The sequence below is a fragment of the Meleagris gallopavo genome, chromosome 12 (genome assembly GCF_905368555.1).
Source record: "Meleagris gallopavo chromosome 12, MGAL_WU_HG_1.1, whole genome shotgun sequence".
Lineage (NCBI taxonomy): Eukaryota > Metazoa > Chordata > Aves > Galliformes > Phasianidae > Meleagris > Meleagris gallopavo.
Genome location: NC_139415.1, coordinates 16,124,485 through 16,148,816, shown reverse-complemented (window position 1 = coordinate 16,148,816; position 24,332 = coordinate 16,124,485). Strand labels below are relative to the sequence as shown.

The window sequence follows — 24,332 nt, the reverse complement described above, 5'->3', positions numbered from 1 at the left end:
GTAGTTTTCAAGAGCTTTCTGATGGTGCACTAAAAGGAAATGTGCTTCAAAAAATAAAAAAAGAACAAGTAGCTTCAGTGTACACTGCAGTGACTGCCAAGGCCAGGCCAGTGCTTACCCCTAAGCACTCAGATATGGTAGGATGAAATTCTAAGGTATAAGGAAACAAAGGCTGCCTGCATATTGTGGTATCATAGGCATTGCAGGAAAGACTAACTAGCAGTAACTGTTAAGCAAAACAATCAGGCAGTACAGTGATGACTCAGCCCTGTGATGTCTTTCTGTGTTGCAGGTGAAAGCCACATTCTGCGTTTTGTTTCCAACACAACATTGAAGAATCGGATTAAGCTGACGTGGGAACGGTATCGCCCTCCAGATTACAGAGATCTCATTAGCTTCACTGTTTACTACAAAGAAGCGTGAGTAGATATCTTCAGAGACTAATGGAGACAGTCAAGGGATAGTAGGCAGTTTTCTTCTGACTCATTTTACTGAGACAAGATAGTCAGCAAAACTCTTTCAGGTAGTTCCTACTTCACAGTTTACATATTTCATTCAGTTTACATAATTCATCCTCACATCCTGCCTTCATTTGATTGCTATTCTTGGTTGAGTAAAAAAAAAAAACCCTTTAAAATGAGGATTATTTTGCCTGAAGACTATAAATGGATTCCAAATCCATTGGGTAGTTTCAAATTTGGGAAAATGAGTTGGATGGCTTCAGTATTCTCAGGGCACTAATTTGGAGCCAGGTCATATTGTTTCTGCTGAGATATTCTCTAATCATAGCTCTAAGAAGACGTCCCGTATCAGGAGTTTTACCTACCACCTCGATGACTTGTCTTACTCAGTATTTGAAGTTATTTAGGTTTTCTCAACCTCATTAATTTTCTGCGTTAGTATCTCTTGAAGTAGGAAGCAGTTACTGGAGAGAGCATAATTTCTTCAGAGATCTATCTACCTTTGCATATCTTTGTAAGAGCTCAGATTTGAAGTAGAGTCAAAATACAAATAAGTACATGAATAACTGCAAGCAGTGAGGGGGAAAGGGTGAAGGGGAGGTTCAGAATGGTGTTAAGTGAAGGGCTGAGGTGAGACAACATTGAAGTGAGGTACTTGCATAAGTGTGTGACAGTTTTTAGGAGAAAATAAACATCTTGCGTGGTTTTTTTTCTCCCCAATGTTTCAGGCCATTCAAAAATGTGACAGAGTATGATGGACAGGATGCGTGCGGCTCCAATAGCTGGAATATGGTCGATGTTGACCTGCCACCAAACAAGGAGAATGACCCTGGAATTTTACTGCAGGGATTAAAACCTTGGACTCAGTATGCGATTTATGTCAAGGCTGTTACCCTCACGATGATGGAAAACCATCACATTCATGGAGCAAAAAGTGAAATTGTGTATATACGAACCAATGCTGCAGGTAAGATCCTCATCTCTTGGTGAAGAGTTGGTAAGACTTCAGGTATTCTTTTTATCCGGGATTTACTTTAAAAGCATCCAAATACATTGTAGTATGTGCTGAGTTTAAAATGCCTTCATTTTCTTTTTCCCTGCCAGTGCCATCCATTCCCTTGGATGTTATTTCAGCATCCAACTCCTCTTCACAACTGATTGTCAAATGGAATCCTCCCTCTCTTCCCAATGGCAACCTCTCATACTATATTGTACGATGGCAGCAGCAACCTCAGGACAGTTACCTTTATAGACACAATTACTGCTCCAAAGGTAGGCTAACCGAACATAGTTTTGAAATGCCTATAACTCTTACCTGTCAGGGTAGATTACTTACAAGAGCTAAAGCTTGTGCTGTGCTTCACAGTACTTTTGTGAATAACATGTGGATGTTAACATGTTTATAACACAGAGAGAAAAGCAATAAGCTTCCTTTTTTTCTTTTAAGATAAAGTCCCAATTCGAAGATATGCTGATGGGACCATTGATACAGAAGAAGCTACTGAACCCACCAAGCCAGAGGGCTGTGGGGGAGAAAAAGGACCTTGTTGTGCTTGTCCCAAGACAGAGGCAGAAAAACAGGCTGAGAAGGAGGAAGCAGAGTACCGGAAAGTCTTTGAGAACTTCCTTCACAATTCCATCTTTGTCCCCAGGTAATGGTCTTCAGCTAATTGCATTTTTTTTTTTTTAATATTTCCTAGAGCTCAGGCTTCCTGAATGAGAAAGAATATGTAGGTAATACCTAAAACATGTTAATGTCTCTCAGTATGTGAGAGTCTGCAGTCTTTTTACTTTGCAGTTTCTCTTAGTTGCAGATTTTCATCCCACTCTCTCAGTTTTAGTTAGTAGTGAGAGTTCTTACCTATATTATTTGAAGACTTCAGTGATGGTTTATTTTCTGAGACAAGAGTCACTTGAGCAGCTCTTTGTCTCTGAGAGTTTCAAAGATGAGCAACACATGGCAGATGAAGGATTTCAAATGTAATCTTTAAATAGCCATTTAAGTGCTTATGTTCCCAATCTGAAGATTTATTTGGCTTTGAAATTTGCAGACATATTCACCTTGCAGAAATGAAACTGGTTTTGCTTTCTCACTGCTCTTACTATAGTGGCCATACTGGTTTCCTGGGTCTATCCTGCAGAGAAATACTTAATATACCCACTCTTCTATTTCTGTTATAAACATTACTGCTTACACACCACATGGAATGGTAATTTATGCTACATCCTAGAATAGATACTACTGAATGAATTGATGATTTTGATCCTTGAGTTTCTTATTTATCTTTTATGTAAGCTGGTCTATAGGTAATTGGACCCTGGAGCCTAGCACACGGTATGCAGCTGTTTAACATGTTACAGTTTCTGTAAGGAATCAGTTTTCAATCATGCATGCTATCCATTGTCACTGTTGACAGGTTAAGTTTATGTTCAAGCCCTGTGTTTGAGTACTCTGAAGTGTGGATCTGTTGATCATTGAAACTGGGTTATATTACTCTCCAGTATGGCTTTTTTTTTTTTTTTTTTTTTTTTGGAACCTTTATTCCTGGCAGTTTTGGATTGACCTGTTTGGTTTTGGGACAATATTTGCAGCGCTTCTCAGCTTTGTCCAAAAAGATGAGGAAATAAGTACTGTCTCTCTTTGGAGGTGCTAAATATTATACCTGAGCTTTGGCTGCTTCATGTTTAGTGTTTGTGGGTGAATTTATGCAGTGTTTTGCTACTGATGATAAGAACCAGGTGCAAAGGTAAGGTAGCAGCCACCATGACTGCCCAGGTTCCCTTGTGCAATGTGAGATGGTACAAATGTGAGCTTATTTTGGATTTTATCAAACATGAAGGAGTTTTGAAAGGCATTTTTAAGTTATAAACTACCTGAAAATCTATCAAAGCAGCATTTACAAAAGATTATTTTTATTTCAGTAAAGTCTGGTCAGCTAAAATGTGTTGTTTTTCTTGCCAATTTGCTTGCATTTCCCAAAACAAAAGGAAAATCTCAGAACTTTGAACCCAGACAGTCAGTTCACAAAGAATTTCCTGAAAGCTTGACTCTTTCCCCTTTTGCTTAACTTATTGCCATAAGGGTGTGTTTTGTAACAGCAAGGGTAGATAAAGTATAATGTTCAGAAATAGCTGCATAGCTAAGCAACTTTAGATGTTATGTTAGGGAATTTAGAGATTATGAGCTAGTAAAATATCTCTATGGGACAAATCTAAGCAGCTTGTTACCTGCTGATGTCCATGTTTTGTTTTTTTTTTTTCCAAAGGGAGAAGTTATTCAACGTGTTAATGTAAGCCTCAGTAGTGGTATTTGTTTCCAGTGTTCTACCTGTCTCCAGGAGATTGTGAAAGAAATGCAGCATGTAATACTGCATTAAAATATTCAGCTGTGTGGTTTTAACATACTTGAAGTCTGTTGATTTAATATTGTGTGCAGTTCTTGGATGAGTGTGGTTATTGTAGTCATGAAGTAGACTTCAAACATTGGGACTCTGGTTAGTCTTGAACAGATGCTCATGACCACAGGACGAAAAGTTATTCATGAGGTTCCTTAGTTCTGTAATGAGCAGGATGAGATGCACGCTGTTTGTAATAGAAGGTATCTCAGAAGTAATTACAAAATTGTCATAGAGTGTAGGAAGTCTAGGGAGACCTTGTGGCCTTCCAGTACTTGAAGGGAGCATATAAACAGGAGGGGGGGAATGGCTGTTTATTAGGGTGGATAGCGATAGGACAAGGGGAAATGGTTTTAAACTGAAACTTAGGTTAGATGTTAGGAGGAAGTTTTTCACCCAGAGGGTGGTGAGGCACTGGAACAGGTTGCCCAAGGAGGTTGTGGATGCCCCATCCCTGGGGGCATTCAAGGCCAGGCTGGATGTGGCTCTGGGCAGCCTGGTCTGGTGGTGGGCGACCTTGCACGTAGCAGGGGGTTGGAACTAGATGAGCATTGTGGTCCTTTTCAACCCAGGCCATTCTATGATTTATGAACGGTTAGCTTTCATTTTAGATGGCTTTTGTTTTTTTACCACTGTTAATTTGATTTCATTCTTACGAATTCCTATTTTTCTTCCTTCCTTTAACAGAATAGATGAATTTTCATGTTCTTATCTCCTGCCTTTTCCTTGTTTACTTGGGTTTTTGCTTTTTTGCCTTTATCTGTGACTTTCACCGGAGCAGGAAACTGCTTGACAGCAAAGCAGCAGTGTCCAATCTCTTGAAATTTTAATTGCATTTTCCTTTGTTTTCCTGTAGGTTTTTTTTTCTCTCTGTGATATGATTGTAGTTTTTACCACCAAATTTAGTGTTGCTTCCTCTTTGTTTCTTCCCAAAGACCAGTTAGGACAGTACCACTGAAGAGTGAAACATCTTGCATCCCATAAAGGTGGTGGATTAAGGCATGCTTTCTGGGTTCATACTTTAATTTGTGCTTTTGTTGATTGGAAACAAGCTTTGTATTTTTACTGCTTTTATCACAGAATTTGTGCAGATGGTTGGTGGAGGTCATTCCATGTGCTTTTAGGACTTGAAAAGTTTTTTCTTTCCACTGAATTATAACAGTCAGTGGGTACTCTTCCAAAGCAAGCTAAATAGGATTTAGTAACTTCCATAAATATCACTGTAGAGGAGAAGCAAATGCTTACATCTCCTGTGAAATACTCACACATCCCACTGACAAGAAATTAAATTGGCTTGTATGTTTTTTAAAACAATTTATTGGTAGCTTAAGCTTCTTTCTTGTCTTTGTTTATTTCTGTGCTGTGGTTTACATGGCATCTGAGAGTGTCAAAATGATTCCTCAAGACATAGTAAAAGGATTTTGGAAAATTTTGTAGGCAACTCCTAAAAAAAAAACAAAAAAAAAAGCATCTACTCTCAGCCAGATTTCAAAATCAAGTCAGGCTCTTTTTGGCTTACTGTGCAACATACTGCTTTGTGACTGACTGTTCTGACATTTCATCAGGTAGTGAATTAATTTCTCCTGTTGCATCAGCTTGTTCCCACCGTGTGCTTGGGGAAGACATTACACACCTGATCTGCAGCTTACTCTGGTAGGAATGTGGTAGACTTCACCTTTGTCAATGAGAACCATTGCACTGACCAGGTGCTAAATGGTGGCAGGTGGGGCAGGATGCAGGCCAATCAGTTGCCCTGGTGCACTGCTATCCATGTGTGGGCAGCGCAGGTGACTTCAGCAAGGAGGAAAGTGGGAGGTGGAGAAACTCTCCTGCCTACGTAGTTAGTGCTTATGGGCAGAACAGGCATGAATTTGACACATGATCAAGTGTCATGTCTTTTATTTAGCAGTTGTGTGTTGGTTAGCTCATACCAGCAAAATATTTGTAGGGTATTTTTATGCTGATGTTTGTCATGCCACTCAAGCCTGGCCATTATAGTTGTTCCTTAGACTTGAGAAAGTAGTGGCATTGCTGTAAATCCTCATGTTTTTAATTCAGTGCACAAATCTCATACAGATGCAAAGTGAAGTTGAACTCTTTGCTATATACAAAATTAGTGATGCATTTTCTCATCTAGGAAGATTGTTCCTTTACAGCGGGTAAGAGAATCAGAGATGCAAAATCGACCACACAATGATGGTGGTTGACTTTCATGGCTTTCAGCTGCTATCCAAGGTTTCTTTTTTCAGTCCAGTGCATTCAAAGTTCTGCAATTCCATTGCAACTGAAAAGACCAACAAGTTAAGCCCACTGGGAGTTAGCTTTGCTACTTGAGCAAACTTCAGAATGGTTTTTTCCCTAACCTTTTAAGCCTTTACCATCTGATTTTTATTTTGAGCTTCAACATTACTGTCATTAAATACAAATCCAGTTTGCATTTTAAATAACAGAGAAACTGTCTTTGCTATTCAGTTTATCATGCCAGCATCAGGGTGGTCATAAGTTTACACATGTATCATGAGGCTCACTTTCAGCTTCAGAGATGGATTTCCAACTGAAAGCGAGCAATAGGATGTACTGATGTGCTGAAGGTTTAGCTAAAGAGAGAGCTGTTTTCTTGCCTTGCAATATTCTTTATTTAACTTTTCTGCTTAATAGCACTTACCTATTTTACTGTGTTTTTTCACCTGTTTTCCTGAACCTAGGGGAAAAGTGAATTTTCTCTAAAGAGGCCTTTTTCCTGTATTTGTCTGCTCCACAGACCTGATCGGAAGCGGAGAGATGTGTTCCGAATTGCCAATGCCACTTTGGCCACTCGAAACAGGAACACAACTGGGGCAGATCACTTCACCAATGTTTCTGACGCAGAGGAGAGTGAGGTGGAATACCCGTTCTTTGAGACCAAAGTGGATGGCAAGGAGAGAACTGTGATCTCCCATCTCCAGCCTTTTACTCTTTACCGCATTGATATTCACAGCTGCAACCACGAAGCTGACACGCTCGGTTGCAGCGCTTCCAACTTTGTCTTTGCAAGAACCATGCCTTCAGGTATGCTCTCATAAGCATCAAGGCTTTGTTGTGTTCTTTTTTTCTGGGAAGAGCTGAGTCTCAGGGGGGACAAATCTTTGAAAACAGAGAAATGTTGGGAGCATGAAATAAAAATTGAACACAAGGAGATAAATTGGAACTATACGAAAGTTTCTTGCGGTAGTTTAATTGTCTCGTCTGTGTACTGAGTCATCTGTATTGAGCCTGTCTCTGATCTGGAGCAGGGCAGCCCTGCCTCCAGTACCTAGATGATTATGAGAGAAATGGTTTCCCAGCTTTGTAGATGAGAGCCACAGACACGAAGGATTAAAAGGTTTTATTCTTCAGTTCCCTGCATGCTGAATAGAGACAAGGGAATGTTTCTCTGCTGGTGTTCAGTTTTGCTGTGTTCATGCTGAACTGTTTACAGATGTTAGTTCTGCTGGTGGAAATGCTTGCCAAATGTTTCTTCTGTCACAGAATGACCAAGCATTTGTCCAGCCTGGAAACAGGAGGAGTACTGAGATGCTTTGTGCCCAGTCATGGGCATCTAGAATACTTCAAATAAGAAACACTGAATGCTCTACTCATGTTTGGGAATTACACAGATTGTATTTCTTCTGAGAAGAATAGAGATGATTTTAGTGTAAGCTCATAAGCATCCAGCAAAGAGCTTCTGACTCCAGCAGATGTCTGGCAATATTTGATGCAGTGGTAGTAATTTTGCTTTGTTTCCCTCATAATTTGGGTTCCGCTGTGTCAGTAAAGGTATTACTTATTTCAAGGAAATAAGGAAATATGTAAGATCCGGGAAAGGGACATAAGTATTCCCAGATACTTAGTGTATGGTTTTGAAAATTAAAAGCTAAATTATTTTAATTTATTCTGAACCTTATAAGATGAAACTGTCTTCATACTCCTGTTGGGATTTGAATAAACATCATAAAATGACCAAGAATGAAAATGACTGGGGATAAACACAACTGCTGAATTGCTGATGAGACCCTATTTCAGACTGAGTAGTTTCCTAAGATTACCTACAGAGAAGGGATGGCAGTGGGGCAGATTCTGCTGTCTTTCTAGCAGTTGTTGTTTGCAGCCATTTGGTGGGATTAGCTGTGTCTGCATGGCTTTGATGTAGTGAAAGGCTCGGAATGAAGAACCAAATGCTGATAAGCAGTTCCGTGTCATGCAAATATAGCACACTTAGTAAAACAGCACAGATATCTGATGAAGCTATATGTACACCCTCATTTCTGACAATCAGCAGTTCATGCAATGCTAATCTATCCAGCCAGACCCTGGCCAAAGCATTTTATTCTCTGGATCTTCAGATAGTACTTCCTTCAATGCTTTGTGACCTAAAGAATAGTATGAACTTTTATTTTTTTCCCCCCACCATCAACTGTTGCCTAAGTTCCTGTTTTAGTGATAGGTATTCTTCTCACATTAATTGTAAATATTTTACAGAGGGAGCAGATAACATTCCAGGAACAGTAGCATGGGAAGCAAAAGAAGAAAATACCGTCTACCTGAAGTGGTTAGAGCCTACAAATCCAAATGGGCTGATACTAATGTATGAAATCAAGTACGGGCAGCATGGAGAGGTGAGGATCCGACACTTCTCTGTTAATATTTACTGCTTGTTACTCTAGTTCATGTTTTTATCTTGTCACATCAGACTGTCTAACCAAGGTGGTATTTTTCAGCCCGTTTTTTTTCAGCCTCAGAAAATCTAGGTTTAAGTACAACTGTAGAATATTTTCCCTGCTTTGACTTTTATGGTACAAAAGACATAGTGCTACATGAAAAGCCTGTGTAACTAAAAGCTAACTTTGTCACACTTGAGTTTGCTAAGGCTCACACAGCACTTGATGCCACAGACAGTGACTTAGCAGCCAGTCTGCCATCCACATTAATCTTTGGAGTTCCCTATTAGTCTTGTTGCCCACGGAGGTTACCTGCAGTTTGTAAATGAGAATCTGAAAGGGCTTCCAAGTTATGACTTTTATTAAGCTTTAAAATACCAAATATAACTCAAAACTGAGTAAGAGTGGGGGGGCTACAATGTTTAGGTACATTCAGTCTGTAAAAATTAATAGTTTAATGGTTTGGTTTTAATCATTTGCAGGCTGTAATAAAAAGCTTGGAGATCTGGTAGCACTGCAAAAGTTATCTTTGTGACTTTCACCAAAAATGTAATATTCAGAATAGGTCTGTTTTCTGTATTCTTAAGAAAAGTAATTTCTATGTAGTGTTTATGGTAGCTGCTTTCTTTCAGAGATCCGTAGATTACCAAGTCCTTACTAATTGAACAGTGTTCAACTTAGTCCCAACTGAGATACAAAATGGAATCTTTTTTAACTTTCTTCTTTCTGAGTGCTGCTACAGACCAATGATGGAGATGGTGATTTCAATCACCCAACAACGAGCAGTGTCTCATTCCTTTGTCTTATTTTGTCAGGTTTTGGATTCCACATCTCTTTAAGCTGTTTGAATTAAAGCTAATCGGACGGGGTATTTAGTTATGCAGATGAGCTTATGTTGCAGCCATACCCTCTTCTCAAGAATGAAGAGTATGAAGATCTTAACATGAACTGCAAATTGCTTTTTCCTTCCAGGAAAAACGAGAATGTGTTTCAAGACAGGAATACAAGAAGCTTGGAGGGGCAAAGCTGACTCATCTGAACCCCGGAAACTATTCTGCTAGAGTTCAGGCCACATCATTGGCTGGAAATGGATCTTGGACTGAGCCAGTCTCTTTCTATGTACAACCCAAATGTAAGACCAGTGTTGCTTGGCTGTGTCCAACTGGGGACTTGCCTTTTTGAAAATTCCCAAGGTTTAGACATTACTCTGAATACTCTTACATGTTGATGCATTTTGGAAATTCTTCTTTGTGCTACTTTCTGACAGTTGTTTACAAGCAACAGGTGTATTGGAGGTGTGGTCCTTTTGTTGCATGCATTGTACATATGTGAGGTACAGCCAGGTGAAGGGTGCATAGAGTTTACTACTGTGGCTCCTTCTGATGCCCACCTCACAGCCCAGTGTAATGTTAGGAGTTAAATGCTGGAGTTGAATTGTGCAGAAACTGATAATCAGCACACCTACTTTGAATTGCAAAGTGATGTAAGAACCAGTGATTTGTTAAGATTTGGCCTGGCAGATTTCATTTAAATATCAGTATGATTTTTTTATACTTTAGAATTGATCTTAGGAATGTTGTGATAAAGATGGTACTAATGAAATGGGATACTGCTCCTGAGAATGGTAGCGATTTAGGTTTTGGAACAATAGCTCTGTACAGGGTACACAGAGACCTCAGGAACCTCTGTGTTTAGCTGAAGAGCAGTTGAATCCACAGAAAATTGAACTCCAAACCAATGTGAATATCTTCTGAAGTACGAGCAATTGCAAGATGAACAAAAGGTGGTGGAAAAGAAAGGTTAATATACAAGTGAACAACTGTGTATTGTTCACTGAGGAATCTAAGTCTTCAAGCATAACATGTGAAACCAAACTCCAGACAGACGCTGTTCTGTACAGAGTTAATGCTTTTCACTCTCTGTTCTCTTGTTCCACTCATCTGCAGTCAGGGAGTGTTTCTGAGTACATTTTTCCACATCAGACAAGAAAATGAGTACTTTGATTTCTCCTGTGTATGGAAATATACTTGAGTGGGTTTTGAATGTTTCTTTGTTAATGGAGATTTTATAGAAACCTTAATACAATTGTTTTCTTGTTGGTTGCAGCAGCAAACTATGACAATTTCCTCCATTTGATAATTGTGCTCCCCATTGCTTTCCTGCTCATCATTGGGGGTTTGCTGATAATGCTGTATGTCTTTAACAAGAAGAGGTGAGTTATATTTGTGGTTAAAGCTAAACTACAGGAGGGGAATACTTATTTTTAAATCTGTGTCTGTGGAGCAAGTTAGAAAATAAAAAGTGAAATAGCTTTCAAACTACTTGAGAAGCTAAAGTGGATTCTGCCTTGTTGGTGTGTAGAAGGAGGTGGTGTAGAGTTACGGCCAGTACCTGCCTGCTGCTTGGGATGCAAAAGGGCTTTTTATTACAGTATCATGTTTGAAGGGGAAGAAAAAGGGTTGTCAGGAAGATACCAAGTGATGGCAGATGTGTTGAACCTTTATAATCAGATGCTTTGAAAAGCAGTTTGCTCTATAAACTTAGTTGAAGTCAGGTTAATCTGATTTCTTGCAAATTCTGAAGTTGTTTTTTTTTTTTTTAATTCTTTCCATACACATAAAAATGTTTATATGCTGGACAGAATATTCAATTGATTTGTTTTCCTTAGTGTTGTACTTAGGGTTTTCTTGTTTTTTGTTTTAAATTGAAATACATAAGGAGAACTAGCAGAAGTCAGTGCAAATGTTCTGTCTTGCAACTTTTTAAGTGTGGAGCTTTTTTGTTACAATGCTTTTAAATTATGCTCATTGAGTATCTCATTACGGTGAGCTCTCATCCCTTTGTGTGCACTGTAATCTCAGTTCCCAAGCACCACAGAAAAGGCTTTGCACTACACACACTTGCCTCAAGTGGTGTGAGGTACCTGCTGGCCTTCCCATGTCCTCTCTGGAGTGCAGTAACTGATAGCCCACCCTTTTTTAAATTGTTGTTCTAGCACACAGAAATGTTTTCTTTGGTTTTCTGAAGTCTGATTAATAATTTTATTTGTACAGCTTGCCCCCTGCAAGAACTCATACAACTCTCATTAAATGTCTTATTCTGAAAATCACACAAGTAAAATAAAATAATAGAAGCAATTTATAAAGTAGTGGAATAGAAGAAACCCAACTAAAAAAAGCCTTGTTCTTTGCTTGATCACTTCTGTCTCACAATAAAAAGCAGGTGATGTTAAAGCCACAAGTCTCCTGGGTGTATCAGTGCACAGCTGCCTTTCTTAAAGGAAGTTTGCCTAGCAGCTGAAAGTACCATGTGTTTACACTTCTCTGTACCACATCAGCACCAGAAAAGACTGCAGGTTTCCTGGGAAAAATATTCTGAGCTGTTTTCCCATTGATTATGTGAAGTAGAATAAGAATGTGATTTGTCTTCTTTCTCTGAAAAGCTCTCCACGTACAATAAATACTTTGTGGTTGAGCAAACAGTGGAAGAGCTGTAGAATAGGCAGTCTGCAATTACTTGAGTTTAAAGATTAAAAAAGAAAAAAAAATATTTCAACAGGAACAGTGACAGACTGGGCAACGGAGTACTTTATGCATCTGTGAACCCTGAGTACTTCAGTGCTTCGGATGGTAAGTGTGGCCTGAGCCTCTGTGTGCTCACTTCTGTATGCTCTGTTTGTGTCTAACTTGAGAAGCTATGAAACCCTTGCAAAGGGATGTGGTAAAACTTCTTTCTCTTCATTGTATCTGCACACCCATAGTTAATTCATAGGCAGTTGTATGTGAATGTTGTCTGCCCACTGAAACTGGGGAATTTCTGTAGTTTCTCCTGGAGTTTATTAAGCTGAGATTAACTTGGGTGGGTTTCCCTTTCAGAGCATTGCCTACTTAGGCAGTAATTTTGCTACTAGAATCAAGGAAGAATTCATGAATTCTCTGCCTTCACTATTTGTCCTTTTGAGCCCTGTTCTGACCCACTGGAACAAGCTCACCACTTACTTGGCTTACCAGTCATAACATGTGGCAGTTCTGTGTTAAAATGAGCACAGCTGTTTTAATGTAATCTCCATTTTTTTTCTCTTTAGAGTATAGAAGTCAGTTATTCTTTGACTGAAAAGCTTTTTCAGACTAGTTTCACGTTGACCAAATAGGTTTGTACTTGATGCAAACGACAACATTCTGTGGGATATGCAATGTGGGTAATGCTTTTTGAAGGTAAGAATAAAAATGGAAGAAGGTGCAGGAAATGGCAGCTAATGGGCTTTCCTCTTGCCTAGCTACTAAATTGGAAAGTTTTGCTTAAAGTAGTTCTGGTTGCCTCCAAATGAGGTTGTTTGCCACTGGTAGCAAAAAATAACTCCTTCCTTTATTCCAGTGAAGAAACAAAAGCATCTAATGTGCCCATTGAAAGCTTGAGGGAAATGGTATTAAAAGAGATTCTTACACTGTCAGAAGCATCTTCTGAGGGTGTGGGGGTGCTGCTGGGAGCAGGCTCAGAACTTTGTTACCCAGAGGATTGGATGCTGGGCTTGTATGACTGGCAGCACACCTGAGAAAATGTGATAGCACCGAGTGGTTTGGAAGACTGCAGAAGATTTCCATCAGGACAATGGTGAAGGTGTCCAGTGCCAAATAAAAAGCAAGAATTAAAACTGATCTCAGGATGATGAAGGTTTATTGTTCATTAGGATTGTTTAGTTTCAATTTCTTGTTTGTATGCATAATTCTGGACCTTGAATTTATTTTACCTGATGCAAAACAGGATGAAATTCCTTAAAATCATATAAGAAACAAATGAACAGAAAGCAACAACGAAAAAACACATAGCTTTTTGTATTCTGTCTTATTCTCCTGTTTGCTGCTTGTGCTGTAGATAAACTCCTTGGCAGTTCCTGTGCTGGCTGCTCCTGGGCAGCAGCAGGAGCTGAATGACCCTGACTGTGCGCATTGTGTTCCTTATTTTTATCCCATTCTTCCAGTCCCTTTGCATCCGTCTACACATTCCTTTTAAGATGTATTTGTATGCGAAGTATCTGCCTGTCTCCTTATGGGGAAAACTGTGGAGTATTTGCATGCATTCAAGGTTTCAGCATTATGCCCAGCATTGCTTACAGTAAAATTGTTCAGACAATTGATATTGTAAAGTGACCCCAGTATTTAGGAAAACAGTACATGATGGCATGTTCTCTCTCTGCTTAGTGTACGTTCCAGACGAATGGGAGGTGCCCCGCGAGAAGATCACCATGTGCCGGGAGCTTGGGCAGGGCTCTTTTGGGATGGTGTATGAGGGAATAGCCAAGGGAGTGGTGAAGGATGAGCCGGAGACCCGGGTGGCCATCAAAACAGTCAATGAGTCTGCAAGCATGCGTGAGAGGATAGAGTTCTTAAATGAGGCCTCGGTGATGAAGGAGTTCAACTGTCACCATGTGGTAAGTCATGAACGTGTAACCAGGTGGACTGATATGGCCGTGGTGCTTTAAGGGCAGGAGGGCGTTCGGGGCATGTCCTCACTGGATGAAATGGTGCTTGGATTTTAGCTTCAACTCGGCAGCATTAGGATACTGCTGTTCAGGAGGAGTCAGAGAGAAAACAAATCTGCTTCCAGACATTTCCCACTGGTTCGTGGGTGTCTGGGGCTATGTATCACATGAATAAATGCTTTCTGCAGTTCAGTTAGTGGGATCTGGAGCTGAGCATTTGTTTTTCCTCTTCCAGGTTCGCCTGCTAGGTGTTGTTTCTCAGGGCCAGCCTACCCTAGTTATCATGGAGCTGATGACACGTGGGGACCTCAAAAGTTACCTGAGATCATTGAGGCCAGACACAGAGGTGAGTCACGACTTGCTGGATTTTATTTATTTATTTCTTCACTCAAAATCATCTTGAGCAAAAAGGCATCATGTCAGAAGCAGCAGGCAATTAGCCTTTCTTGCCCTTGTCCTTAAGCTCTAAGAACAAAACATGCTGCTGTATGATCTGCAACACTTTTTTTTTTGTATGTGGTAATTACTGCAAAAAGCCCAGTGTGTGCTATATGGAATAGGCCCTGTCTTGTGGTACTGAGTCTGATTTTCCACATTTGAATTAGATCTCTTGTCTAACCTAATTCTTGTCAAGACGTTGAAAAGATTGGCTTGTTGAAGTATGCACGTTAGGATAATTGTTTCATGTTCTGTATCCTGCCTGTTGCCTCTGTTGGAAAATAATTACAAATAAGACCTATTTAAAAAAATCAGTGTGCTTGCTAATAGATGGACGTACTTCAACATGTAGGCCATCAGTCTTAACAGCTAAAATTGCCCCTTATGATGTAGGGTCTGAAAAATGATACTGAACGTTGAAAACATGGTAGACATTGTAGAGAATGAGCCCAGCGATTTTCCTTTGCCTTATATCTTCTTTCTCATTGGTGGAATAATCTAGAATTTCTGGCACGAGTAATTTAAAGGAACAGAATATGAGTACATGGTTATGTGCAACAGAGAGTGTATAATTGTATAAATGGAGAACACTGAACATATCAAATACCTGAAGCAATTGGATGCAGAAAATGTCCAGGCTGAATAATTTAAGCTCTTCAAGTGTAAGAAACAACACCGTTATATTAAAAAGTCTTTCTTGTTTGCATTCCCTATAATAGCATGGCCAATGGCCTACTACAAAAGAGCTGTTTGGGAGTTCTATCTGTAAACTAGCTTGTTATGCCCAGTTTTCCCTCTAAGCAAGTGCTACAGTGCTCATCATTTAAAAAAGTATGTTGCAGTTTGGTATAGAAATAGTTTCTTTTTCTTTTCCCCTTACATGTTTTATCTTCTTAATCCTGCTCAGAGTAATCCTGGCCAAGCACCTCCAACTCTGAAGAAAATGATTCAAATGGCAGGAGAGATTGCTGATGGGATGGCTTACCTCAACGCCAACAAATTTGTTCACAGAGATCTTGCAGCGAGGAACTGCATGGTGGCAGAAGATTTCACAGTGAAAATCGGAGGTGTGTTTTTTGATGTTTACAGGAATGAAAAGCATCGTCCTGAAAAATCAACATCTTAGGGGGTGTTTGAGTTTTTTTTAAATCTGTTTTTAAAATCTTTTTGAGTTCAGCTCTAGTTTCTGCAGAATGAATTATGTTTCGTATGAAGGCTAGCTGTGATTTAAGATGTGTGAGCAGTCAGCGTTGATTTGAAACTCTTGGAATACCTCTCCTTACTGTTGTTCCATTGAGGAAGTAGTATCGCATGTGGGCTTAAAAGGAGCGGGTGAGGCAGCGATTTGAGGTGCAGATGCTGCAGACATCTGGGTGTATGGCACTGTTACCACTGGTGTGTCATTTGCTCTTCTGTTAACGCACAGAAATAATTCTATCTCCTGTTTATTGATTCAAGAAAAACAATTTGAGGATTATTTTAAAGCATATCTGAATTAGACGTGGAATGTAAGGCTTGATTTCAGCTGGATGCTTTCCAGCGTGAACTGGAGTGCTGCTTTCCAGACAACAGAATGGCTTTTCCTCTGCTCTGCTGTTAGAACACCACTTATTTTCCCCCTTCACCATTCCTCTAAAACAGTGTCAGATGAGTTTTTTCAGACTTCCCTCCAGAGAGTGATTTTTGAGCTTTTGGCTGTTTTTAAGTTGTGCATATTAAAATAGCATGTATGGTAACAGCCTTCTGCTCTAGGAAACTAATTCTTTTTCTTTGAGCTTAACTCAGCTATTTTGATAATTTGTGTAAGTAATCCTGTCATTTGGGAGAAAGAAAATATGATTTCATTTTGAGTCAGTTAATTAGGAAATGAGATCTTTGGGGAATTATGTACATTTTCTGCAGGTTTGAAGAAGTCAGCCTTAAATCCTTTCCATTCCAGTGTTCCTACCCCAGCATGTTTTACAGTTCTGTGATTTGAAAGTGGTGTGTTTTCCTCCCTTTAACATGGTGCATGGTTACCCAAAAAACATTTCATGAAAAATGCTGCACTGCTCTTGTTCATGTGCCTGTATTAAAAATCCCTTCATATGGACACAGTTTAGGAGCATCCTGGCTGGAACATGCCAGATCAGACTGCTTAGATCTCAAAGGAGGAGCTTTGTGTTGTGCTGTCCTATGCTCATTGCATTGTGTCTTAAAAGAATGTTCCTTTCTACTGGGGGTAAGATCAGCCTGGTGTGTGGGAGTGATGGAATGGCTGCACAGATGGGGCTGTTAGGATCACTGGGGTAGCAGCAGCTCTAGCAGGTAAGGAATGAAAAGGATCAATGGTCTCTCATTCAAGCCATAGACTTGTAATAATGACTGTGAGAATTGATTAAGCTGGGGGACTTGTCTTTTCATTCCACATTTCCAAGACAAAAAATGATAACCTGAATTTTGTCCAAGCCCTTCTGTTTCAGCAGATAGCATTTAAGCAGTTCGATCACACGTGATTTACTAAATTTTTGTTAATATCTGGAAGTGAATTTGCTTACGTGAGTAGGCTTGTACAAGGCCCAGCCAGTCTGTGTGCATCAAGCTGATGGTATGGAAAAAACTGGAAGGAGTGAGTGCCAATCAGATGGTGTTAGGCCAAGCCTTGCAAATGCTTACGTATTTCCAGCTAAGGGCATAACACGTGTAACTGGGAGTGTGGCTTTAATAGTGGTCGGCATTAGTCATAGATGAATAGCTTAATCCTCTCTGGAATTTGAGGTAGAATATTACGTAGGAACTGAAAACTTGCTTTGGAGAAAGGAAAAAAAGTGAGAGAAGCACTTCCCTCGAAATGTGAGATTCTTTAATTAAAGGCAGTAGGATAAGTAATAAATATTTGCATTCTTTAAATAGGATAAGTAATAAAAGAGTTATTTACATTCTTTAAAAAGGAAAAGAATCAGAACAAGCTTGTAAAAAGGTGAAATGTTTGTTGTTTCATCATGCAGACTAACAAAACTTGTGCCTTCTAGATTTTGGTATGACAAGAGATATCTACGAGACAGATTATTACCGGAAAGGAGGGAAAGGTTTGCTGCCCGTCCGCTGGATGTCCCCGGAATCACTGAAGGATGGAGTCTTCACGACGCACTCCGATGTCTGGTAACAAAAAAGGGGTTTTGAAAAAGCAGTTTTAGCCCTCTTCTTTCTGGTCTCTGCTCTTGTTTTTCTAGATTTAATTAAGTATCCTGCTTCTTCTGGCTCCTCAAATGTAGCTCTTGTTATCCACTGCAAAGCTTTTTACTTTCTGTTGTTTCCCTTGCAAAAATCAAGGGCTCATGAGGTTATTCTGCCCTCACAGGCAGAGCCTTAAATGGATTTCCAAAGCTGGAGGTGCAGCTTATTTCCTGCTGTGAGTTGTAAAATCACTTGTGCAGTGAAGAACATTACCTTCACCTGGAAGAGCAAGTTGTCATTTTTCAAATTGCCCTCCTTCAAGAAAAGCATTATAAGTTGCCAAGAATATGGAAAGGTTCATGGTGCTGACCTGCTTTTCTATCAAAACCTTCTGTGTAAATAGCTCTACTTTCCTGCAGACGGTTTGTGTACACTACCAATTTTTTTCTTTGGAGCTCTCCCTCGTGTATATTCTCCTCCATTTGGGGCTTTGTTTGCTTGTTTTATATACCGCAAGATGCGGAAATAGGTTTTTCTTTAAAAGCACATTGCTTAGTTGCTGTATCTATGAAGTTATTAATAGAGGCATTCAGGAAATTTCAAAATAAACTTCTTAGTAGAAATAATACTCTGGAACATTCCTCTCTCCCTCTCACCCCCACCCCCCCACTGCTTCTTTCTGCTTTTGCAGAAAGACAGAAAGACCTTGGCAAAAGATGAATGTGTACTGGCAAAACCTCTGCCTCTACTCAGACTTTTATGGTTTCTCTGCCTCCTTAACAAGATGTTTTTATTGCTGATTTGTTACAGAATTGGCAGCTGATTGCCTCCAAGTGCCTAAAAGTCAGTTGAAATGGTATTTTAGTAGTAAACTGTGTTTTCTTTAAACAGCTTGAGGATTTTGGAGTCAGTGGGCTGCAATCCACAGCATCAACTTCGAAAAACAAGTGGAAAAACAAAGCATCAGAATGTTTTTGGTTTTTTTTTTCTTTTTTTTTTTCCTGCATATGGCTAATAACTTATGTATCCAGTAACCTCAAACTTGGAATTCAATGAAAATATCCACTTTGAGTTGAAGGGAAAGCCCACATCAGCCATTCACCTAACAGAACCACGCTTCTGGCAGTCCCACTGTAGTAAAACAATTCTGGGACTTGTAATGGCTTCACAAAGCAGACAGATCTGAAATACATCACTAGAAAAATCCCCAGATTTAGAAGTGAATTTAGCTTAGAGTGAAGAGCTGGCAGATCTGCCTCTTCTAACCACCAAACAGGAACTTCGAAGTCCAGCCCTCATCTTCAGCCTTTGTTTCATGTCTGTAGCAGATCAGCTGTTCAACTTTGTTACTTTATTGCTGTTGTTCATGCAAATTTTCCTATTCACCTGCAACTCCTAAATGGAGTTTTTGTTTAAAGTGAACTTGGATTCCAAAACACACAAAAATAACAGATGAGATGCGAAGTCAAGCGTCAGTACTAAATTTGTGCTTCAGTTGTTGCAGGAAGTATATGTGTTCTCTTAGAGTTAACAAAACAGTGTTCATTGTCCAAAGCAAGACTGATTAAACTGTATTGCATTTTAGTAGTGGGACATGGAACGTATTGTAGCCAAACTACTGCAGATGTCCCATAAAGGAAAGCAGCTCACTGACAGGAATGTTGGAAAACGTAGGGGAGAAAAGTCAGATCTGACAGATCCGTAGTTATAAGCATAGGAGGAGGAAAACATCAACTGCTGGACTGCAATCCACAGATCTCGTCAGCGCTTCAGTTTCCTCTTGGCATGGTTTGTGACTGTTGAAGTGATTTTTTTCCTAAAATTCAGCTCATGTGGGGATGCTACCTTGAGGAACAAAGCAGCTGGTTCTAAATACGAGGTTTAGAATGTGTAATGCTTGCATTTGCCACATGTACATGGATAGAGATTGTCTTAATTTTTAATTCAGATCAAAAATTTTCAGTGTTTTCCTCTAGTTTGCTTCTCAGTAACTTATAATTGTGTACCTTGAAGGCCTCTTCATACCCAGGAATAATCACCTGAGTCCACGCATTGAAGTTGCTTTATGAAAGCTTGCTGAGCTTATGAAGGCTTTTTGAGGGGCCATTCATGGTTTTTTCAAACAATATATTAAAAAAAAAAAAAAGTAGATAGTTCTTTTCTGCCTCTTTGGTAGGAAATTGTGACATCTGGTTCCGTGTTCTTAGAGATCAGTTTTAGAAGCCAAAACGTCAAAAAGACAAAACTGCAAATGGTCAGAGCACAAGATTTATAAGCTGTAAGGTGAAATGGCAAACTGCATAAGAGTGTCTGGAGGTTTTTAAGGGTGGAGCTTTATTTTGGCAATTCATTCTTTTTTTGCTTTCCAGGCTGAAGAATGAGGTAATTAGACAAGAGTGTTGTTGTTGTAGTTGGAAAGAACACTTGTTGTGTAGGAGAACGTTTTAAAATGAGTGTAGTACTGTTCAGGATGAGGGTGTGCTTCTGTAAATAAGTCTTCAGCATCTTGCATTCTTCCTGAGATAGTGGTTGCCTTGAAGGAACAGTGTAAGTGTATTTGTTATGGTAATGTGGCTAGGAGGTGTGCAGAACTTGCTCTCCTTATTCCTGCAGCGATCAAAGCAGCTTCAAAGCCACCAAGGTGCTGAACTGACCCTCTGTTCCTCCCTTCCCTGAAAGGCTAACAGCTGCAGGTCTGTCTGTGGCTTCTGGCTTCAGTTACAAGCCGCTTCAGATCCAGTGTATAACAGAAAGGTAAAAACCTCTGTTCCATAACCAGCTAATAGTGCTGGACCCCTGGTTACAATGCAGTGTCCTGTCAGAGCCACGCTTCTATCTCTAAACTTGACTTAGCATTTTAGCCACAGAAGACAGGACAGCAGCTAGATTTGTTCATTGCACAGCAGCTCTAAAAGTAGATAGCTGTTTAATGCAGGGCAGACAATTTGATCTGTCTGCTCAATAAACTAATTTTAAATTGAGGTATTTTTAGAAAGCGTCGATATTTACATCTAAACTATCCAATTACACAGTTGTGTTTATCTTTAATCACCAGTAATCAATTCATCTTATTAGACCAACTTCTTGTTTTTCACTTCTATTGCCCTTTGTAGTTAGCTGGGAAAAGCTAGGAGCTCTGTTTCAGGATGTTGCTAAAGGAGTAGCTGGGGTTCTTACTGGGACTTAGCTGTTCTGCTGAAGCAGCAAAGTGTAGGGCCTTTGTTCAAGGAGCTGGAGAACATTTCTGCTGCTTCTCAGCCTTTTTCACAGATCACTTCCGTTAGTTGTTTCTGTATTTTAAATGCCTTGATCCTTACTTTGCATTTTTTACTTAGAATGTGGAGGAAATCAGAGCAGAGAGACAAATGGAAACTATTGCTCAATGTTTCTGCCTGGGGAACGGAGGTTGGTTGGTTTGCTTCTAATGGGGAGGCAGCTGAGATACACAGGTGTGGTGAGTGCATTTACTGTTCAGCTCTCTGCTGCCTGGAGTGGTAGGGAAAAATTGAAGCTTTGAAATGAAACTTGTGTGACTCGAGGATTTCTGACGAAAACAGCTTGCACTGGAAAGAAAGCTTAGGGTTCTGCTTCACTGTCATCTCAGCTGCTATCAGCAGTGCCTGAAAGATGACACATGAATACTTTGGGTTTCGTTTCTTTAATGCGCAGAGTTGCTTTTTCCTTGCTGTCTCTGTCTCTTTGGGGCTGGTTGGTCATTCTTTAAAAAAAACATCTCTACAGCAGCTCTCCAACCTGCACAGAAGGTTGCTAGGAACAGTATTCTTTTTCCTTCTTCCCTTACCTGCATCTTTCCCTCTCTGCTGTTCTTCCTACCTCCCAGGGCGCCTTGAATCTGAACTCAGAGCTGTGGGAGAGGGAAATGAGGTTTGTGCAGATCGTCCAGACAAGCGCCCAGCTTAACTGTCCTCTGAATTAGGAGGCTTCTGGTCAGTGCAAGGAGCCTGTGATGGCTTTTCTTACTGATCGACCTTTGCAGAACCATTATAAACACGCAGTGTTGGACTACTGAATAATCGTGATCAGCTCTCACCTGTAAGTTACGGTGTGAAAATTAAGAGATTTTTTTTTGTAAAAGAAAACTCCCCCAGAAACCGACCTGCTCAGCGTCATCGAAGAAAAATATCCTTGTAAACATTGCTTGGCTTTCTAAAGTTCTTTTGTTTTCCAGGTCTTTTGGTGTTGTACTTTGGGAGATTGCAACATTAGCAGAGCAGCCGTACCAAGGCATGACCAATGAGCAAGTGCTCCGCTTTGTGATGGAAGGAGGTCTGCTGGAAAAACCAGACAATTGCCCAGATATGCTGTAAGTGTCTCAATGCTCAGTTTATTCTTCATGATCCCTTTGTGCCTGCTTCTGCCCTGTCTGCCACAGGAGAGGCTATTAAGATGTGACTGCAATGCAAGATGCTGCTTGAACAGTCTCTATCAATCTTCTGTTTTGTAGTAATTAGAGTTACCATCAAACACCTTTGCTTGTGGGCAGAATCTCACATTGGGCTCTTTAATAAGGAAGCAACACCCAATCTGTGTCTTCCTAACTAAATTTACATTTAATAACAGCTCATAAGTGTCATCTGCTGCAGCGGAAAATGTTGTACCTGTATCTTGTCTCTTCTGCTTCAAGTAAGTCTATTGGGGATTAGGAGAAAAAAAGAGCTTAGCTATATTGTGCTTAAACTCTACGCAATGCAAGTTTTCAGTTCAGTATACAGATAAACGAATCCTTCATTCCTATGTCTGAACAGCTTTGGATCTGCCATGTCGGTCACCGCTCATTGCGTTTAGGTAAACAAGTCTGCCCAGCCAACAGTTTCCTGCCCTGTGAGCACAGAAAGAGGCACGCAGAAAAACCTTTGTGTACCCCTCGAACCCGCACAAAGCCTTACAGCCGAGCAGCATGAAGCACAGCAGGCTTCGGTTTTTAGCTTTACATTGCTGAAATACTTCTGCTGGCTTTGGTGTGCAGCAGTTTCAGTTGTTCAGACTTTATTACTTTGATATACTTCCCAAACTGGCTTTTGGGAAGGAAATACTGCGTCTTGCAGTTATTGAAATTTGTTGGAGGCCCGCAGAAGGGATACAATCACTTAAGGGCCTCAGCTGCTTGAGATTCTTAGGAAAAGAGCTTTTTTGGCTGGCCGGCTGGCTCTGGTTTCAGATGACAGGCAGTGTTGTTTTTGTTGTTTGAGGGGGGTGGGTGTATGTGCAAGGGGAGGTGTAGTGCCATGTGATTCCTCAGTTTCACATTCTTTCCTTTCCACGATGCTGTGGAGAATTTCTGGCAGGCGGATCGACCGGAGATTGTTTCACATGGTGAGCGCCGTGTAATGGAGGCAGGGATGGGGCGGAACGGGGCTGTGAGGGGCTCTGGGTAAGGCTGCTCTGCCCCCCGAGTCAGCGGGGAAAAATGAGCTCTGCAGTAAGGGCAAACTTGACAAGAGTTTCAGCATTAGAAATTCCACGTTAACCTGGGGAACGTGTGGTATGGGTAGGGCGAAGGGAAGCTCTCACTGCTTCAGCCCATCCTCTACTCTCCTTATTCCTTGAAACTAATCCTGTGCTCATGGGCACTGCTTTCACCAGGTCTGCTTTCAGGGTAACCAACGTGTCCTTGCATTGCTGTAAACCAGCAAAAACCTTTTTTTGTGCTGATTTTAAATGAAACTGTTCACAACTGATGGCTGTTAATGGCCATCAAAACTAGGTGGACATAGCAGAGGGGCAGAACTCTTTTATTTTAACTTCTTTCCATCAGAGTAAGAAGCAGAACTAAGGCACATTCAGTTATCCAGATTAGTGATGTCTCTCTTATTTTGTCAGTAGAATTGTGAAAAAAAGATCCTAACTTTGTCCAGATGGTGAAAGAAATTGAATGCATTGGCCTTAGAAGTGTATTGTGACTTGCTGTAGCTTTTCGGCTTATTTTGTCTTTGTATTAGGACAGTCTCCTGAGCCTGCTGAAATTCAACGAGGCTGCTAAGAGAAAAGCATTAGGGAGCTCCAAAAGCAATCTTTACCTTTTCTCCACATATTGGGCATCCAAAGAACCTATTCTACATGACTGTAGTGCCTGGGGTTTTTTGCACTTTCACTGCTTTTCCCATTGTCTGTCCTACTGGCCCCAGGTTGAGTGTAGGTGCTGTGCAGCACTCAGCAGCTGGTGCAATCACAGCTCACTGTTACTGCTGGTAGGCAGGGAGCTGCCCTGGGGGGAGAGTTGCTTCTCTCCCTCCAGCTGTCTGATTACCCACTCCCCAGTGTAGGACATTATCATTGAACCTACAGAAAGATGCTTGTAGGAGAGTTGCAAACATGTGTTCTCCATCATCTGGTATCAGCTAGATACTGACTGATCTTGGTACTTACTATTAGCTCATGGTATTAACTCAAGATGCCCAGAAAGCAAAGCCTGCCTGCTGTAAGCAAGTTTCTGTATCTTAAATGCCTTGATCCTCAGCAAACCAGAAGTGGAGCTAGGAGCATAATTCGTGGTAGGAGATGACTGCTGAGATATTTATTTAAATTGCTTTGACAGGTGAACAATTAAAATGTAATAATTGGAGGATGGTATCTAATGTAGAAAACAAATTTACCTTTCTGAAGAGAGGGAGAAATATACTGACACACAGAAATGTCCAGAACAGGTGGAGTAGGTGTTCTGCTGTGGGGAAGCGTGGATGAGAATAGAGAGAAGAATCTCTGCAAC

At 40.4% G+C, this 24,332-nt stretch overlaps 1 protein-coding gene across 3 annotated transcripts in view; it reads left to right on the top strand.

The window, feature by feature from the left end:
- Positions 1-24,332, top strand: part of IGF1R (insulin like growth factor 1 receptor) — a 150,287-nt gene that overhangs the window by 115,373 nt on the left and 10,582 nt on the right. For 2 of the 3 annotated variants that reach the window (XM_085233853.1, XM_085233855.1), the window contains 14 exons: positions 293-419; positions 1,190-1,428; positions 1,566-1,733; positions 1,909-2,113; positions 6,618-6,904; positions 8,354-8,490; positions 9,505-9,664; positions 10,639-10,744; positions 12,091-12,161; positions 13,731-13,960; positions 14,247-14,357; positions 15,357-15,516; positions 17,461-17,590; positions 21,795-21,929. In XM_085233853.1, the coding sequence (XP_085089979.1) occupies positions 293-419; positions 1,190-1,428; positions 1,566-1,733; positions 1,909-2,113; positions 6,618-6,904; positions 8,354-8,490; positions 9,505-9,664; positions 10,639-10,744; positions 12,091-12,161; positions 13,731-13,960; positions 14,247-14,357; positions 15,357-15,516; positions 17,461-17,590; positions 21,795-21,929 (2,266 nt within the window). The remainder of the gene's footprint in view (positions 1-292; positions 420-1,189; positions 1,429-1,565; positions 1,734-1,908; positions 2,114-6,617; positions 6,905-8,353; positions 8,491-9,504; positions 9,665-10,638; positions 10,745-12,090; positions 12,162-13,730; positions 13,961-14,246; positions 14,358-15,356; positions 15,517-17,460; positions 17,591-21,794; positions 21,930-24,332) is intronic. The other variant, XM_085233854.1, reaches the window with a different exon arrangement.